This window comes from Cetorhinus maximus, chromosome 12 (assembly GCF_964194155.1).
Source record: "Cetorhinus maximus chromosome 12, sCetMax3.hap1.1, whole genome shotgun sequence".
Taxonomy (NCBI): domain Eukaryota; kingdom Metazoa; phylum Chordata; class Chondrichthyes; order Lamniformes; family Cetorhinidae; genus Cetorhinus; species Cetorhinus maximus.
The window spans coordinates 124,232,713-124,253,185 of record NC_135890.1 but is presented as its reverse complement, the minus strand read 5'-3'; the positions used below and the strand labels follow the sequence as shown (position 1 = coordinate 124,253,185).

General features: G+C 41.4%; 1 protein-coding gene across 4 annotated transcripts in view; it reads left to right on the top strand.

The window, feature by feature from the left end:
- Positions 1-20,473, top strand: part of sbno1 (strawberry notch homolog 1 (Drosophila)) — a 151,392-nt gene that overhangs the window by 25,066 nt on the left and 105,853 nt on the right. For 2 of the 4 annotated variants that reach the window (XM_078554590.1, XM_078554591.1), the window contains exons 3-6: positions 10,429-10,723; positions 11,633-11,671; positions 14,260-14,363; positions 15,472-15,565. In XM_078554590.1, coding sequence (XP_078410716.1) covers positions 10,429-10,723; positions 11,633-11,671; positions 14,260-14,363; positions 15,472-15,565 — 532 coding nt within the window. The remainder of the gene's footprint in view (positions 1-10,428; positions 10,724-11,632; positions 11,672-14,259; positions 14,364-15,471; positions 15,566-20,473) is intronic. The other 2 variants (XM_078554593.1, XM_078554592.1) reach the window with 1 other exon arrangement.

Below are 20,473 nucleotides of genomic sequence, written 5' to 3'. Positions count from 1 at the left end.
TAAAAATTCTAAGTTTCGATGAGATCACACCTCATTCTTCTAAACTCTAGAGAATACAGGCCTAGTTTCATCAAGCTGTCTTCAGGGGTTAGTCTGATGAGTCTCCGTTGCACACTTTCTAGGGCAAGTATATCATTCCTTAGATAAAGAGACCAAAACTGTATAAAATACTCCAAGTGCGGTCTCACCAAAGCTCTATACCAGACTTGTCCAGTCTGTGGCCTGCAAAGCCCCTCCATGTGGCCCTGGAGCATTTGCTGGAAATGCTGATAGGACAGGCCAGTGAGTTTGAAGATTTCTACAGGGCACTGCTCCTCTAATCACAGCCTGTTTCTCTCCTGTGCTTGCTGCCGATGGGTTCAATAGTTCAACAGCCCTTTGGCCTGGCTCAGGTCACACTCCACTGGGCCTCGGGAGGGGAGATTGTGCTTTGCTTACTCCCAGTCTCGGTTCTCATTCTCCCTTACCTCCACGCACCAACAGGCACACTCATCCACTCTCTGTGAAGGGGGGTAAATGAGCACCCTGAGACTGGCAGCGAGCTGGGCACATATTCTTGCTCTTTCACACTCGAATGGTTATCTTAATTTTAAAAAGTGACCAATAAATAATCGCTTTATTGTTGTGATATTTTTTTACTGAGCAATTTGCTGCTTTTCAACCTTTTTTATAAAATTCATGTTTAATGTTATGCCAAACCTTATCTTTCTGAAGTTTGCTCATCATCTGCTCCCCCGGAGTGAGAGAGAAATTGAAATGTGGCTCCTGTGTGAAAAGGTTAGACAAGCCTGCGCTATACGATTGTAACAAGACATCTTTTCTCCTGTACTTAAATCCCCTTGTGATGAAGGCCAACATACCATTTGCTTCCTAATTGATTGCTGTACCTGCATGCTAACTTTTAGTGACTCATGAACAAGGATACCGAGGTCCCTTGTGGCATCAGCACTTCACAATCTCTCTCCATTTAAGAAATGCTCTGCCTTTTGGTTTTTTCGACCAAAGTGGATAACATTGTATTCTTCCACATTATATTCCATTTGCCATGTTCTTGTCCACTCACTTAACCTCCCCAAATCCCCATGAAGCCCCCTTGCATCCTCTTCACAACTTACATCCCCACTTAGCTTTATGCCATCAACGCTGTGGGTGTACCGCCTGACACCCCAAAGCCTGTCCACTGTCTACAAGGCACAAGTCAGGAGTGTGATGGAATACAAGCAAAAAACTGCGGATGCTGGAAATCCAAAACAAAAATACCTGGAAAAACTCAGCAGGTCTGGCAGCATCTGCGGAGAGGAACACAGTTAATGTTTCGAGTCCAAATGACCCTTCAACAGAACTAAGTAAAAATAGAAGGGAGGTGAAATATAAGCTGGTTTAAGGGGGGTGGGACAAGTAGAGCTGGATAGAGGGCCAGTGATAGGTGGAGATAACCAAAAGATGTCACAGACAAGAGGACAAAGAGGTGTTGAAGGTGGTGACATTATCTGAGGAATGTGCTAATTAAGGGTAGAAAGCAGGACGAGCAAGGTACAGATAGCCCTAGTGGGGGTGGGGTGGGGTGAAGGAATCAAAAAGGCTAAAAGGTAGAGATAAAACAATGGATGGAAATACATTTAAAAATAATGGAAGTAGGTGGGAAAAGAAAAATCTATATAATTTATTGGGTAAAAAAGGGTGGGAATCGGAAAGGGGGTGGGGATGGAGAAGAGAGTTCATGATCTAAAATTGTTGAACTCAATATTCAGTCCGGAAGGCTGTAAAGTGCCTAGTCGGAATAGCTGGATAGAGAGCCAGTGATAGGTGGAGATAGCCAAAAGATGTCATAGACAAAGAGGTGTTGAAGGTGGTGATATCTTAGGAATGTGCAAATAGGTGACATTAAGGGTAGAAAGCAGGACGAACAAGGTACAGATAGCCCGAGTGGGGGTGGGGTGGGGGGAAGGGATTGAAATAGGCTAAAAGGTAGAGATAAAACAATGGATGGAAATACATTTAAAAATAATGGAAATAGGTGGGAAAAGAAAAATCTATATAAATTATTGGAAAAAAGGGGGTAGGGATGGAGGAGAGAGTTCATGATCTAAAATTGTTGAACTCACATTCAGTCCGGAAGGCTGTAAAGTGCCTAGTCGGAAAATGAGGTGCTGTTCCTCCAGTTTGCGTTGAACTTCACTGGAACATTGCAGCAGGCCAAGGACGGACATGTGGGCATGAGAGCAGGGTGAAGTGTTGAAATGGCAAGCAACAGAAAGTTCTGGGTCATGCTTGCAGGCAGACCGAAGGTGTTCTGCAAAGCGGTCACCCAGTCTGCGTTTGGTCTCTCCAATGTAGAGGAAACCGCATTGGGAGCAACGAATGCAGTAGACTAAATTGAGGGAAGTGCAAGTGAAATGCATGAAAGTGACATTTTCAGGTTGGCAGGCTTTGACTAGTGGAGTGCCACAAGGATTAGTGCTGGGGCCTCAACTTTCTATAATCTATATTAATGACTTAGATGAATAGACAGAGAGTAATGTATCTATGCTTTCTGATAAGCTAGGTGGAAAGGTAAGCAGTGGGGAAGACACACAGGCTGCAGAGAGATATCGACAAGTGAAGTGAGTGGGCAACAAAATGGCAGGTGGAGTATAATGGGGAAGTGTGTAGTTTTTCACTTGGCCGTAAGGTATGAAACTTGTAAATGTTGATATTCAGCAGGATTTGGGTGTGCTCATAAAAGGAGCACAAAGTTAACATGCAGGTACAGCAACCAATTGGGGGACAAAAATTGCATGTTGGCCTTTATTGCAAGGGAACTAGAATACAGGAATAAAGAAGTCTTGCTTCAATTGTACAGGGCTATGGTGAGGCCACATCTGGAATGCTGTGTGCAGTTTTGTCACCATATTTAAGAAAGGATATATTTGCATCGGAGGAGGGACAGCGAAGGTTCACTAAATTGGTCCCTGGGAAGAGGGGATTGTCCTATGATAGGCTGAGTAATTTAGGCCTATAAACTCTGGAGTTGAGAAGAATGAAAGGTGATCTCATTGAAGCATACAAGATTCTGAAGGGGCTTGATGGGGTGGATGCTGAGAGATTGTTTCCGCTGATCGCGGAATCTAAAACACGGCACAGCCTCAGGATAAGGGACCGATCATTTTAGACTGAGGTGGGTTGTGGATGTTCTATCGTTCAATACATTAAAGGCTGGGATAGACAGGTTTTTGGTGTCCCGGAATCGAGGGATATGATGATAGGGAATGAAAGTAGAGTTGAAGTCCGAGATCAGCCATGATCCTATTGAATGGTGGAGCAGGCTCGACGGGCCATATGATCGTCTTCTGCTCCTATTTCTTGTGCTCTTGTGTGTTCTTGCTTTCTATCCCTTAGCCAATTTTGGATCCATGCTGCCTCTGTCCCTTTAATCCCAAGCTTCAATTTTGCTAGCAGCACAGTCAATGTAGTACTTTGTGTACCAACATAACGTTGTGACCCAACATCAACAGAACTACCTTCATCAACCCTTCCCATTAATTCATCAAATAACTCAATTAAGTTTGATAAACTCAATGTTACTGTATTTAGACTGAAATTAATTTTCTTCCTGCTTGGAACTGAAATCCCTATATAAAAAAAAACAGTTGACTGAGGTTTCAACTCCTGATTTCTCCCACCTGCTTAAAACGTGTGTTTGTGAGCATTGAATGAGAATGAGGTTGTGGTGGAACTCCACTGCTGCGAGGAAAGATGAAGCTAGATGGTAACCATGTCGCCGTGTCAGACCTTCAGTTTCTATTAATTTCTTAACTGATTATGTTTCCTTATTCTGTCTTTATTTTTCAACATGTTTCCAGTTGAAACAGAAAGTAATTTTAAATATAAGTGCCTTTTTCTGCTTTAAATATAAATGCAAAAAGATCTTTATAAATCCACCGTAGATGTGTAATATAACCACATAGCTGCTGATATGATTCCATGGGCTGCTCGACAATATAATTCATGCCGTTTTAGTTTTTTTATTCATTTGTGGGACTTTAATATCCCTGGCAAGGCTAACACATATTTCCCATCCCAACTTGCCCTTGAAAACATGCTGTTGGGCTTCTAACTTAATGGCTGCAGTCCATGTGGTGTAGGTATACCTACAGTGCTGTTAGGGAGGAAGCTCCATGATTTTGACCCGACTGTGAAGGAATGGCGATATAGTTCCAAGTCAGGGCAGTGATGACTTGGAGGAACTTGCAGGTGGTATTGCTCCCATGCATCTCCTGCATTTGCTGTTCTAGATAGTAGAGGTCATGGGTTTGGAAGCTTTTGCCGAAGGAGATTTGGCTATTTGCTGCTGTAGATGGCACACACCACTGCCAGTATGTGCTGGCCGTGGGGGGAATGAATGTTTAATGTGACAGCTAGGATGCCTATCAAGCAGATTGCTTTGTCTTGGATGGTGTCAAGTTTCTTTGTTTTTGGAGCTGCACTCATCCAGGCAAGTGGAGAGTATTCCATCACACTTGATGTGCCCCTGTGAATGGTGAACAGGCCTCGGGGAGTCAGGAGATCGGTTCTTACCACAAAATTCCCAACCTCTGACCAATAACTAAAGTATTGTATGGACAACTCTTGTATGGACAACCCACAACTCTTTCTCCGGTACATCGATGATTACTTCGGTGCTGCTTCATGCTCTCGTCGGGACCTGGAAAAATTTATTAATTTTGCTTCCAATCTCCACCCCTCCATCATTTTCACATGGTCCATCTCTGACACTTCTCTTCCCTTCCTTGACCTCTCTGTCCACCAATATCCATTACAAGCCTACGGACTCCCGCAGCTACCTCGACTACAGCTCCTCACACCCCGCTTCCTGTAAAGACTCCATCCCATTCTCTCAGTTCCTTTGCCTCCGTCACATCTGTTCTGATGACGCTACCTTCAAAAACAGTTCCTCTGACATGTCCTCCTTCTTCCTTAACCGAGGTTTTCCATCCACGGTCGTTGACAAGGCCCTCAACCGTGTCCGGCCCATATCCCGCGCATCCTCCCTCACGCTTTCTCCTCCTTCCCAGAAACATGATAGGGTCCCCCTTGTCCTCACTTATCACCCCACCAGCCTCCGCATTCAAAGGATCATCCTCCGCCATTTCCGCCAACTCCAGCATGATACCACCACCAAACACATCTTCCCTTCACCCCCCTTGACGGCATTCCGTAGGGATCGTTCCCTCCGGGACACCCTGGTCCACTCCTCCATCACCCCCTACTCCTCAACCCCCACTTATGGCACCTCCCCATGCCCACGCAGAAGATGCAACACTTGCCCCTTCACTTCCTCTCTCCTCACCGTCCAAGGGCCCAAACACTCCTTTCAAGTGAAGCAGCATTTCACTTGCATTTCCCCTAACTTAGTCTACTGCATTCGTTGCTCCCAATGCGGTCTCCTCTACATTGGAGAGACCAAACGCAAATTGGGCGACCGTTTTGCGGAACACCTGCGGTCTATCCGCAAGAAAGACCCAAACCTCCCTGTCGCTTGCCATTTTAACACTCCACCCTGTTCTCTTGCCAACATGTCTGTCCTTGGCTTGCTGCATTGTTCCAGTGAAGCCCAACGCAAACTGGAGGAACAGCACCTCATCTTCCGACTAGGCACTTTACAGCCCTCTGGGCTGAATATTGAATTCAACAACTTTAGATCTTAAACTCCCCCTCCCCCCATCCCCACCCCGTTTCTTTTCCCCCCCCCACCCCCTTTTTTTTCAATAATTTATATAGATTCTTCTTTCCCCACCTATTTCCATTATTTTTAAATCTAAAACTAAAACCTTTAGTCTTTCCACCCCACCCCCACTAGAGCTGTACTTTGAATATCCTGTTTTCCATTCTTAATTAGCACTTTTCTCAGACAAAGACCACCATCTTCAACACCTCTTTGACCCTTTTGTCTGTGACATCTTTTGATTATCTGCTCACGCCACACCCTCAATGTGTCTCTTCCCCCCCCCCCCCACCTTAAACCAATTTATATTTCTCCCTTGTTGAAACTATGCTGCAGTTCTGCCGAAGGGCCATGAAGGCTCGAAACGTTAACTGATTTCTTCTCCGCTGATGCTGCCAGACTTGCTGAGTTTTTCCAGGTAATTCTGTTTTTGTTTTGTATTGTATGGCTGCTCCGGTTAAGTTTCTGGTCAATGAGGACCCAGGATGTTAATGTTAGGAGATCCCATGATGGTAATGCTGTTGAAGGGGAGATGTTTAGGTTCTCTCCTACTGGAGATGGTCATTGCCTGGCACATGTTGCAAATGTTATGTGCTACAGCCCAAACCTGAATGTTGTCCAGGCTTTGCTGCACTTGGGCAGGAACTGCTTCAGTATCTGAGGAATTGCTGAGATTGTGCTGACTGCTACTGAACACTGCAGTCATCAATGAGCATTCCCACTTCTGACATTTTGTTGGATGGAAAGTCTTTGAAGCAGTTAAAGATGGTTGGGCCAAGGACACCAACCTGAGCAACTCCTGCAATCATGTCTTGGGGCTGAGATGATTGGCCTCCAACAATCAAAACCATCTTCCTTTCGAGCAAACTATGACTCCAACCAGTAGTGCGTTTTCCCTCCAATTTCCATTGACTTCAGTTTGGCTAGGGCACCTTGATGCCAAACTCGGTCAAATGCGGCCTGCGGCCTTTAAGTCACTTTCGCCTGTCATCACCTCTGAATTTAGCTCTTTTGTCTGTGTCCTGGTAGCCCTGGCAGAACCCAAACTGAGTATCGGTAAGCAGGTTTTTTTTTAAGAAGACACAAATCTGATTTATTTGATTTTTATATTATCCAGAACATTATCCCTTATAACTAGGCTGCATTTAATTAACATCAGCAGAAATAGACCCAATGACAAAAAATCATCACAAAATCCAATCACTGTGGTTACATGTGAACTCGCTGGTGTGTCAGCAGGTTATTGTTGAGCAATTGCCTCTGTAGCACTATCAGCAACACCTGCCATCACTTAGAGTTGACTGATGAGATGCTAATTTGCCCACTTCAATATGTCCTTTTTGGGAACAAGACATACTGGGGACAGTTTTAGACTCTGGGTAGATGCCAGCATTGTAACTCTTTCGAGTACATTCACAGTTCTTGACTTTTTTTTTTCCGGGAGTGGGACATGAACCCACAACCTTCTGACTCAAAGGTGAGGGTGCTATGAACTGAGCCACAGCTGACACCTCATGCCAGCATTGTAGGTGTACTTGTTGCCTTTTCAGGGTTATAGTTAGTTGGATGAGTGCCCTGCTGAATTGTAGGAACAAAATTGATAATTGCTTCTGCAAAGAATATTGAACCATATTGCATGTGATTGCCATTGCTTGTATTCATCTGGAGGATTGTGAGGCAGAGTAGGTTGCACATTAGAATAAACAAGGTCTGTGGTAGGGCCAGGTTGCAGGCCATGCAACGTCCTTGGTCATGTAGATTTTGGTCTGACTAAAAGGAGAAATGTTTTATATCAGTGAAAGTGATTAATTTTCCCAGTTGCACATTCAGTGGCTCTGTTCAGCTGAGGGAGTGGTAAGATGGGCAAGGACCATAAACTATTTTCTGAGGTAGAAGAAGGAAGGTTCTTTGGGGACATTAGAAATGAGAGGTGGGTGAGGCAATCCTCCATGGTACGATATAGGAATAATTAATGTCCCGTGTTTATGTAGATGGAAACCAGTATTTCTGTATCGTGCGTTGCAAATTACCATGAAACTAAGCTGAAAGTAAAAATAGATGTCATATAAAAGGAATTAAAAATATGGGGAAAAATTCCATGCTTTAAGTTAATGAGTCACTTTCCCAGGGGTACTATGTTGTTTTCTTAGTTTCTTTCTAAATTAACAAACAACCTTTGGAGAGGTGCTGTTTGTAAGTGTACTGACATGCTGTATGGAACCTGAATATTTTGTATTGGGTAGAGACACTAATTCTCCCTAACTGATGGTGATAAGTGACATTGGTTAGCTGTTCATCAAAAAGGCATCTCAATTTTTCCCCTTGTTGACACTTAATTTTCTGCTATAATAATCGCTGAATGATTCAGTGGGGTACCAGGAAGGATTAGTGTCCAATGTGCGTGTGTAAAATGTAATTTTAATAGTATGCTCTTGGAGGAATAAACATTAAGAGTAAACTTATGTTTATATAGCACTCTTTATGTCCACTGATATGCAGCTGGTGAATTAGTTTCTGTAATGTGGTCACTGTTATGCAGGCAAATGCGACAGCTGATTGGCACACAGATCTCACAAATAGCACTGTCTGTTTCTTGATTTTGGTGGTGTTTATCAGCTGAATGAGTCAATGTTTTTATCTAACTTCAAAAGGCAAATCTTTACATACTGGATCTAAAATTAACTCATCAATCTTTTTAAAGCCAAGATTTTAATATTTTCACTCCCTCCCTTTTAATATTTATGCTACTTTTGATGACTGAAGATGATACGACCTCTTTGCAAGCCCAGGCCAAGGTCAGTGTGTCACCAAGCAATTCTGAAGTATTGCATTGGATGACTGGACTTCCTGTTCCTCCCTTCTGGAAAAGAGCTTGTCTTTAAGATCTCGGATCTTAAATGTAGCTTGAGATTGAGCGCTTGCCTGGATTGTCTCTTATCATTCTGACTCAATATTTTAAAATCCTTGTTTCCTAAATTGATGTCATCTAATTGGGCCAGAGCTATGGCTGTTGGTACCTGTGTAGGTTTCAGATTGAAACTGATTTTTCCACTGCCACATTCCCAAACAAAACATTTTAATTCTAACTATTTTTAGCTAAATCTATGTAATTCTTTTGGAATGGCACACATTATTGTAATTACCATAAATTGAAAGTGCAATATTTTGAGCATCTTGGGAGGGTGTCAAGCTCCTGTGCAAGATTTAAATAAGTAAACAAAACATAATTTGTTAGCACAAATGATCCACTTTAGTGTTCTGTAGAGTAAAGAGACCAAAAACCATTAACAAATATTGTTTGTGCCTTATATAGTGTAATTTTATTGAATTATTCAGTGTTGTTCACACCTACATTTTTTGGTATCTTAAGTCTGTTTAATTTTCAGTGAGTTTCCTTTCTAAATTTGCTATTTCTATTGGAAGCATACCAAGTGATTTATTTCAAATGTTCCTCTAAAATGCTTGTATAATTTGTTATAAAATGACCAATTAATACATCCTATAATACAAATATTGATATCAAGCCCCGCACCTTTTGATGACTACCACTACATTGGATAGGGAAAATGATCTTTATGGAACCACGTAGAGTAATTGATGGTGAACAGTGACCTTAAGACCGCAGTTTAGTTTTCTAGTTGCCCTTTAAACACAGCATACAGAACGGAAAAATATGTAGCTGGAGCAGAGTACACCAAATCCTAATCTTTCTGTTCTAGGCACTTTTATGTTGTATGTACATAAATGTTTCTGTGTTATGGTCATGATGTCTAGAAATTCTGCATAGGTTTCATGTCAGCCATTCTTTGAAAGCACTTAATCTTATGAAAAATGCCTTTCGCCTAGCATTAGTGATGAAAATTTGATGGAAGTTGGTGTATCATTTGATTATGCTTGATGTACACCCCTTCCTCTTTTTATGGGATTCTGCTTATTGACCGCAGAGTAATAGGCGGTTCCCACAAACGTGCTAAGTGTTTAACTGTCGCAAGTGTAGCAGATAACTGTGTGTGCAGCTTAGTGATTATTATCTCATTCCTCCCTTTTCCAGGAAAAGACTAAGGAAGCAGCACAATCCTTGTCGTTTGTAATATTTTTCTGAACTTGGAGTCTGAATAATTCAAATTTTGAATATAATAACCTGAGGTTCATTTTATTTAATTGCATCATAAAAGAAACTGTGTATGGATGACAGGTGTTCCCTTTTGAGCTGTTAGTGGTAGATTTGATCTGTTTCTGAATTTTGTCTTTAACTATGTAACTGGAAAACAAAGTCCTTAATAGAAACAGGTCATTTGGCCCAACAGATCTATGCTGGTGTGTTCTACACAAGCCTCCTTCCACCCTACTTCATCTTGCCCTATCAAAATAGCCAATTTCTTTCTCCCTCATGTATTTATCTTGCTTTCCTTTAAATCAACTCGGCTATTTGTCTCAACTACTCATTGTAAGCAGTTCCACATTCTGACCACTTTTGCTAAAGGAGTTTCTTTTGCATTCGTTATTGGATTTAAGAACAACTATTTATGGCTTCTAGTTTTAGACTCCTCTACAAATGGTTCTACCTTCCCTATTGAACCACTTTGTAATTTTTAAGTCTTGCATTAGGTCACCCGGAAGCCTTCCCTTATGAGAGAATAGAGCCTGAGCCTATTCAGTCTTTTCAGTTCTTCTGTTTGTAATACAAAAATTAGTAATTGTAAAATTTTATTTTTTCCCAACAGCCACCAACAGCTACCACTTTTGTGCTAAATCAGCTGAATCAGCTGCCAAACCTGGGAACAACGTTAATTGTGACAAAGGCACCTGCTAATGCAGTGTCTCGTCCCACGGTTAGTGTAGCAAAGGTTGTTCAGACCAGCTCACTTGCACTATCGTCTACAGCTGCTCCAACTGTAGCCACAGCATCAACCAAGGATCAGATACAACTTAAAGACTTACTTAAAAGCAACAGCTTGTCTGAACTGATGAAAATGAAGCCACCGTCTAATATTGTTCAGCCCATTACAACAGCAGCCAGTAAGTTATTTTTATTCATTCCATTTTATTTGAAGTTGTGCAGTTTTAGGAATATTAAATCTATAAAATACTAGCATTTGATTAAATGTTTGCTTGATTACATAGCCTCTTCATTAACTTGTTTTATATAGTTCAGAAAAATTTTATAGCAATGAATAGAATTGGCAAGCTGAATTGGATGCAGGTAATGGTGTATCTGCCTTGTAACAATTTCTTTGAAGGCATTAAGGTTTGGCTGAATCGATTTAAATTTAGTTGTGTATGTACATTTGATTAATTCTAGTTCCATGTGTTAAACTTTTTGGTTTACTGAAGATAAATTATACAATGACATTGGAATGTATAAGCCCTCAAGTGGTGGAAGTTAGTTAAGCCTCCACCTTTTCTGTCAATTCTTCAAGCTCTGCGTATGTCTCAAACAATGGCTGATATGCGCATTCATGGTTTTTCAGAAATGACGAGGCAACACAGCAGCATTCTCTTTGTGTGTGAAGGCTGATGAATGCTCCATAATCACTGGCCTGCGCTGCAGTCGCATGCTGTTCATGGGTTTAGTGTGAGGAGGCTGTGATTCTTGCACGGAAAGTAGGCCCTTTACATTGTTTTTCAATCTTTTCAAAATTAAAAAGTAATGGAGACAAAACAATGAGGACAGTGCTATTCTACATGTGTGCATAAAGAATATTGTGCCATTGGTGGTCCACAAAATGCTTCAGAAGCTATCCACAGCAAAGAAGTTATTCAGTTCAATTTGAAAGGAGACTGGAGCGCCTATACTTTTATATAGTTTTTATTTGGTTTCATGTTTATCTAATTAGCTGAAGAAACACAAGCTACTTAATATTGCAAGAGAATTTCCAGCACCTGGGTATGATTAGAAACTTCTTTTCCTAATTAACTTTCTTGCAGAAATTGTACTACTCACTTCTAAGATGATGAATAAACCAGGTAAGGTAATGGTGCCATCAAACCATAAGAAATAGACATGATGGGTGCACGCTTCATTCCTGTACAGTGGGAGATCTCCAGCAGTTAACTGCATAATGTTACTTGTAGAAAGCAAGTCGATCTATTGTGAATCTCACTTTCCTCTGGTGGTTATTAGAGATGCATGTAAGAAATAATATGCTTTCACAGCCTGAAAGTTGTAATTGTGTTACTGTTTTCACACTGGCGCCCTCCTGAATCTAGTATCAGGAGCAACATCGCACACTTGATATTTTCCTTTCAGAATCTGAGAATTCTCACTTTGTGTCTCTTTATCAGGGTGTCACTTTTCACATTTTGCATATAGGCAACTCTCATAGAATAGTTTGTTTGCACATTGGTGTGGGGTGAAGTACATGTTATCTAATTAATTACACTTAACCACTTATTTGCACTTATTTGTTCAGAATGCACATGCTGTATGCTACATCATTTAGTAACCTGAAAAGGATGTATTAAAATGTTTTATTGAGTCAGGCAAGCTTGGTTATGAGGTTGCGGAATGCATTATCAGAGTTAGTGATTGAAACAGAGCTTATCAACCTGTAAAAATAGCTTAGATAGGAAAGGACACTTAAAAGGATTTAGAAACAAGGCAGTACATAAGTTTAGAGCACTGGACGTCTGGAAGATAAACACTACCAAGGATTCAGTTCTGCTGAAGGGTCATGAGGACTCGAAACGTCAACTCTTTTCTTCTCCGCCGATGCTGCCAGACCTGAGTTTTTCCAGGTAATTCTGTTTTTGTTTTGGATTTCCAGCATCCACGGTAGTTTTTTGTTTTTATTACTACCAAGGATTGGTTGGGCTGAATTGTACATGTATACAACTTTCATAATGGATGATTGGGTTGAATGCAGCCTTGTGACTGCTTATTAGCAGAGTTACAATGTAATTCTGGCATTTAACTATATTAAAGCTGTTAGTGTTGACAGTGCTCAGCTGAGTGTAAATAACATGAACTACAAAAGCTCTAAAGAAGAGTCATACGGACTCAAAATGCCAATTCTGTTTCACTCTCCGAAGATGCTGTCAGATCTGCTGAAATTTTCCAGCATTTTCTGTTTTTATTTCAAGTTTCAAGCATCTGCAGTATTTTGCTTTTATAAAAAAAACAGAAGTTGTTAATATGCCATTATATTTAGATTTGTAGTTCTGTGCACTTTATTCCACCTGAAATCACATATCCCATGTCTGGGGCCCTGAAAGTTTTACTGGGGCATTTTTTATTTTATTGAGGTTATCTTTTTTGGAAGACCAGTCTGAAACACCAAGATGTAGTAAAATCACCAGCTTGAGAGATATGCAAATTTGTGTGATCCGAGATGAAACGTGACTGCCCAGGCAACATGATGTGAACAATGCAAGTGATGATGAGAGAAAGCTTGGACACTCATATCTAGATCATTCCGTTGTAGAACTGCCATTCTAAAACATTTTCAATTAATCAATTTAGTGATTTACCTATCAATTTCTCCCCTCCTTGCTCCTCTTCTGAAGGCACTGACTCACTTTGGAGCACAAGTCCCCAGGTGTGAGCAGTATCAAGTGCTCAGCTGTTACTGCACATGCTGAATAGCAATCAGGAGAGAAAATCTTGGCTTATCCTGCCCTTGTCATCCCAAGGCACAGATGGTATGTTCTTCTGTAGATGTAACAAAATTGACTGCAAACCCTTAAATAATTTCAAAGCAAACTAGCTGAAAATGCAGGCAGTGTATGCATACAGCGGTCTGCGCTCCAGGTTTATAGTGTAGTTTCTAAGACTATTGCTACCTATCAATTTGTACGTTTGGTAGCATGGTGCAAGTTTAGGATCTCCAATTATCTGAAGCAGATAATGATTAGAAATGAAAAATAACATTACTCTATTTTGAGTGTTCAGACTGAGAGATTTTTACATTGGTGTTGTATTTGCACTGTACGTGTTCTAAAATTGGTGCAAATGTGCTAAGAATAGAAGTGACCAGCAATTCAAATCAGATGCATAAAATACAAGTACAGATCTCTATCGTGTGTACACAATTTTGGACATTGTAAATGTATGAACTTTCATAACACCAAAGCAAAATACTGTGGATGCTGAAAATCTGAAACAAGAGCGGAAAATGCTAGATACACTTGGGTCAGGCAGAAACTATGGTGAGAGAAACAGAGTTAATATTGTAGAGTAATGGCCATTCACCAGAACTGATGAAAGATCATTGACCTGAACTTTTAACACAGTTCTTTTCTTGGATGCCTCCTGACCTGAATGTTTTCAGCATTTTCTGCTTTTGTTTGGGAACTTGACTCAAAATTCACAAGAAAACTTGTTACTATGTCTTTCTGAATGCAGTCCAAAAGATTCATCATTTGTAGGTTGTCTCCTCTTGGCAATTTTAGGGCTAGTAAGGTTTCTGATTTAAATGTACTATTATTGATCAGTCCAAATATAGCCAAATGCAACCCTCAAGTGTTAAGACTTGAATTAAAAGTACTATGAACTATACTTGATAATTAGATTTTGTAGTCTGGTTAGAATTTAAACGGTTGTACTTTATCTGCAGCTGACTTGAACAATGGTGTTGTAAGGAAGGAATCATTGAGCAAAGAAGTGACTCGGATATGGGTCAATGAGGATATTAAAATGCGAAGCTTTTCTCCAACTCCGGTAAATACACCTTTATTCAGAATTTTGAACAGCATTTTTGCCAGTTGTCTGCCTCTACTTCAAATTTTCAGCTGGGACGCTCAAACATGTTGCTAAGCATGCTTCTATTAAGAGTGCCCACTTAATGATCAGTAGATTTCCATCTAAAGGTGTGTGTGTGTGTTTGTGAGGTCTAACATTAATTTCTTGTCTAGAGATCCTTGTGCTGATTGCCTGGCTTACAAATGCAGCATCCGCTTAAAAATTGATCATGCTGGAGCTGGATGTTCTGGTGCTTCACCTCATATCTGAGAAAGTGAAGCAAATGTACTCCTATCCATGGATGGCTTTATGTATTTGTAATTCTTTGTAAACTGTAATAAGTATTTGAAGATAAACTGTAAAATCTGAGATAAAATGCAATTATGGATAACCACTTAATACTGTTTTCTTCAGGTTGTAAAAACTGTTTTGATTGTATAAATTATTGAAAACATTTTTATTTTTTATGCATGTCACCAAAGAAGCATTTCCTCCATCCTGCTAAACCCCCCCCCCCACCTAACTTTACTATTATGTTTCTGGTCTCCTTGCACCTCCTCCACCCTGCATGTGCACATACGCACACATATGCATGTGCGTATATATGCGCATGTGCACACACACACACACACACACACACACACATACACATATATATATATATATAAATAATATATATATATATATGACTTTTAATTCCAGATTTTTAAAATTTAACATTAATTCAAATTTCACCATCTGCTGTGGTGGGATTTGAACCCAGGTCCCCAGAGCATTACCCTAGGTCTCTGGAATACTAGTCCAGTGACAATATCACTATGTAGTACATCAAATGTGCATGTGCACAACTCCCTTGCCGAGGGAGGTCTTGCTGAGCTGGCAGCCCTAGGTGATAGGTAATTATGAACTATTTAATGCATGTAAACTTGTAAGACTTTTCAAAATAAACTTTCACAGTTGAAAATGGAAGTTTCAGTTTACATAATGTTAATCTCTGGATGTTTTCACATAGCTCGAGCAGAGAGATGGAGCCAAAAAATATAGATTTAGCTTGTACCCCTAATCTCTTACTTAAAATGATTAATAGAAATTGCCTCTGAAAGATGAAGAGGAGGCTGAGGAGGAAGACGATGAGGAATTGGGCCATGCAGACACATATGCTGAATATATGCCAATGAAATGTAAGTCTGCTTCCTCAAAGTTAAATTGAGTTGTCTACTTGTAGATCATGTCTGTTTCAAGTAATGATTGCTCCATTAGGAATTACATTGTTGAATGTGTGGTGCAATAGCTAACTCCACTGAAATTAATTACTGTTGACTGAATGGAAACTAGGCTGTACTTATTCATATTAAGTGGAATTTCTTTCACACGGGATACATTTTTACAGCCCAAATTTTGGTTGTCTTCTGATATAGCTGGTTTCTGACTTCCCCTAAATTAAGTAAATATAAGCATTGCTGAAAAAAGGCATGCTGTTGAAGCTTTTTGTCTTGCGCTCACCAGGGCAGTTCACAAGAATACTAATAGTAAAGGGGACAACAATTTACACCGCATAAGAAGAGCGTGCTGATTGGATGGCAAGTGGACTCTGATTGACAGAGGTGTTGCCATGGAGAATGCGCCAGAAACATTTAACTGCCAAGCTTTTGTTCAAATTCGGCCAGCCACGTTGACGCTGGTCAAGGCATTGCCACGGGGAATGGACCAGGTTCATTCTCCATGGCAATACCTTGGCCAATCAGAGTCAATCTACCTGGTTAAATTTGAACAAAAGCTTGGCAGTTAAATGTTTCTGGCGCATTCTCCATGGCAACACCTCTATCAATCAGAGTCCACTTGCCAACCAATCACCGCGCTCTTCTCATGCAGTCTAAATTGTTGTTCCCTTTACTATTAGTATTCTTGTGAACTGTCCTGCTGAATGCAAGACAAAAAGCTTTGACAGCATGTCTCTTTCTTTAGCAATAGTCAAGTTCTGTACTACCAATCTGTTGCAGTGGAATCTATTTTACAATTTCTTATGGTGGTGTATATTTAATGTTGGGTGACCAAACTATGGTTCTTGGGCTTCCTAAATGGCAATTGCCCAGCGACACATTTAGGTACTAGTACTTCCTATGTTGATTGGGCCTGTTTGAATTTCTGCTAGTTTGGAAATTCTTTTAGTTGTGGATTTATTTAACAATGAGGAAACAGTGATCGATAAAACTAGTGCTCTCTTGGTCAAGAAATTTGGTCTATTGTATTTGAATTGTGTAAATGGCACTCCACAGTAAGCAGTGCATTGATCCTTGAGAGTTTGGACACAGCACTGAAATGTCATGGTCCTGATTGTACACAAAGCAGTTTGATATCAGTAAAGTTCCAGTGAGGTTTTCAAATGGACCAGCCATTCAGTGACTGAATTTTAAATGCCAGCCTTTGCTCAGTGGTAGCACTTTTCGCCCCTCGTTGGAAGATTGTAGATTCGTGTCCCATTTGCCGAGTCAAACTAGTCTTACTCTTCAGTGCAGTACTGATTGAGCCAGAGGTGCTGTTTTTTGGATGAGTTGATAAACCACAGTCCTGTTTTCCCCTTAAGATGTGCATTAAAGGTGCAGAGCACTATTTGAGGAACAGCAAAGATATTCTCTAGTCCGGGCCAATATTCATTCTTCTGCCAACATCACTAAAAGAGATAATCATTATTATAACTTGCTGTTTATGGGACCTTGCTATGCACAACTTGGCATTTGCATTTTTCCATGTTAGAACAGTGACTACACTTCAGAAGTACTTTGGCTGTGACGTGCTTTGTGATGGTTGTGAAAAGTGTTATATAAATGCAAGTTCTTTCTGTAATTATCTAATATTTGCACAAAAGCATTATCTGTTTCCAGTTGTAAATTTTAATTATTTGCTAAAAATTACTACTTTTGGTAGGACTCTGGACTGGTGTATTTTGGTGAATACTATAGTAAATACATGTCAGTAATATTCCCAGTGTTATGCACATAATGCTGGAAAACTGACCTAAAAATTGCTGGAAGCATAGAGCAGGTTGTCAGTAAAGAATTACATTTAACTATTGCTGAAAAAAGAGACATGTCTAAGCTTTTCATCTTGCACTCATCAAGACACTTGCAAGAATACTAATATAAAACAATTTATACTGTGTGAAGAGTGCTGATTGGTAAGTGGCATAGCCATGGAGAATGCACCAGTGATGGTGTATGACAGTTAACTACCAAGCATTGTTTAAAATTTAAATGAGGCAGCTTGACCCTGATTGGTCAAGGTATTGCCCTGAGGAATGAGCCAGCGAATGGCTGTCACTTATTTTGTTTAGCTGAAACAGGCACAATGTATGTATATGTTCTTTCTGTCTGCAAAGAACAAGGCCCTGTGTATTAATATATGTAGCTTTCAGTACACGTAAATGCGCCCGGCTGACAATCTTAAATTGTAGTCAGCGCAATTGTTAGCACTTTGGACAACATTTGCTAAATAATCCTCAATCATGGAATCACATCTAATGTTGGACACTGCGTTTTGAGTTTTGCAAGCACGGGCTAGTTGGGTACGGTCTGTACCCTGCCTGTTGCTACCAGTGAGGGGGGACGTGACATTTGATACAATCTGCCAGTCTTTAGGATGTACAGCCTACCTAGCCATATCGACAGCAATGCTGTGTCCATGTGCTCATTTGACATTGTTAGCCTATTCATCAATGTTCCACTTAAGGAAGCCGTAGATATTTGCTCTGCAGCACTACATAATGGTGATCTAGACCAGCCACCATTGCATGAATGAGTATTCATTGAACTTATGAACTCAGCAAATTGCGCAGTTGAGTTCAGTTTTATGACACTATGTATGCACAAATAGATGGTGTTGCCACCTGGCAAACATCTTTGTTGGGTTCCATGAGAAATGTGTCTTTGATGGAATGACACCTAACCACCTACCCTCCTTAAGGCATAGTGGTATTGTCGCTGGACTCGTAATCCAGGGACCCAGGGTAATGCTCCGGGGACCCGGTTTGAATTCAATAAAAATTTGGAATTAAGTCTTATGATGACCATGAAACCATTGTCAATTGTTGTAAAAACCCATCTGGTTCACCAATATCCTTCAATTTTCCTTCCTTTAGGGAAGGAAATATGTCGTCCTCAACTGGTCTGGCCTTTTTGTGACTCCAGACCCACAGCAATGTGGTTGATTCTTAAATGCCCTCTGAAATGGCCCAGCAAGCCATTCAGTTGTATCAAACCGCTACAAAGTCTTAAAAAAGGAATGAAACCGGATGGACCACTGAGGCACTGGAAGCGACAACGGCAAACTCTGGCCTGTTGACCCTGCAAAATCCTCCTTAATAACATCTGGGGGCTGGTGCCAAAATTGGGAGAGCTGTTTCGCAGATTAGCTGAGCAACAGCCTGACATAGTCACCCTCACGGAATCATAGCTTACAGATAATGTCCTGGCCACCACCATCACCACCCCAATGGCAGGACAGACCCAGCAGAGGTGACAGCACAGTGGTATACAGTCAGTAGGTAGTTGCCCTGGGAGCCCTCAACATCGACTCCGGATCCTATGAAGTCTCATGGCATCAGGTCAAAGACGGGCAAGGGAACCTCCTGATTACCACGTACTGCCCTCCCTCAGCTGATGAATCAGTGCTTCTCCATGTTGAACACCATTTGGAGGAAGCACTGAGGGTGGCAAGGGTGCAGAATGTGCTTTGGGTGGGGTACTTTAATGTCCATCACCACGTGGCTCAGGAGCATCACTGCTGACTGAGCTGGCTGAGTCCTAAAGGACAAAGCTGCTAGAATGGGTCTGCAGCAGGTGGTGAGGGAACCAACAAGAGGGAAAAACATAGTTGACCTCATCCTCACTGACCTGCCTGCTGCAGATGCATCTGTCCATGACTGTATCGGTAGGAGTGACCACCGCACAATCCTGCCTTCACTTTGAGGATACCCCTCCCCATCGTGTTGTGTGGCACTACCACTGTGCTAAATGGGATGAATTTTGCACAGATCTGGCAACTGAAGACTGGGCATCCATGAGGCACTGTGGGCTATTAGCAGCAGCAAAATAGTACTCAAACACAATCTGTAACCTCATGGCCCGGCATCTCCCCCACTCTACCATTACCGTCAAGCCAGGGGATCAACCCTGGTTCAATGAAGAGTGCAGGAGGGCATGCCAGGAGCAGCACCAGGCATATCTAAAAATGGAGTGTCAACCTGCTGAAGCTATAACACAGGGCTGCTTGTGTGCCAAACAGCATAAGCAGCAAGTGATCGAGCTAAGTGATCCCACAACCAGCGGACCAGATCTAAGCTCTGCAGTGCTGCCACAGCCGTGAATGGTGGTGGGCAATTAAAGAACTCACTGGAGGAGGAGGCTCCACAAATACCCTCATCCTCATTGATGGGGGGGGGGGGGCCCAGCACATCAGCCTTAAACCTTTGCACTGAAGCATTGTTACAATCTTCAGCCAAAAGTGCCAAATGGATGATCCATCTCGGCCTTCTTTGGAGCATCTCTCATGCCAGTCTTCAGCCAATTCAATTCACGCTACGTGATACCAAGAAACAACTGAAGGCACCGGATAGTACAAAGGCTATGGGCCCTGACAATATTTCGGCAATAGTACTGAAGACTTGTGCTTCAGAACTTGTTGCGCCCCTAGCCAAGCTGTTCCAGTACAGCCATAACACTGGCATCTACCCGGCTATATGGAAAATTGCCCAGCTATGCCCTGTACACAAAAAAAAAAGGACAAATCCAACCCGGCTAATTACCACCCATGAGTCTACTTTTGATCAGCAGTAAAGTAATGGAAAGGGTCATCAACAGTACTATCAAGTGGCACTTGCTTATCAACAACCTGCTCACTGACGCCCAGAATGGGTTCTGCCAGGGCCATTCAACTCCTGCTTCATTACGCCCTTGGTTCAAAAATGGACAAAAGAGCTGAACTCCCGAGGTGAGGTGAGTATGACTGCCCTTGACATCAAGGCTGCATTTGACTGAGTATGGCATCAAGGAGCCCGAGCAAAACTGGAGTCAATGAGAATCAGGGAGAAAACT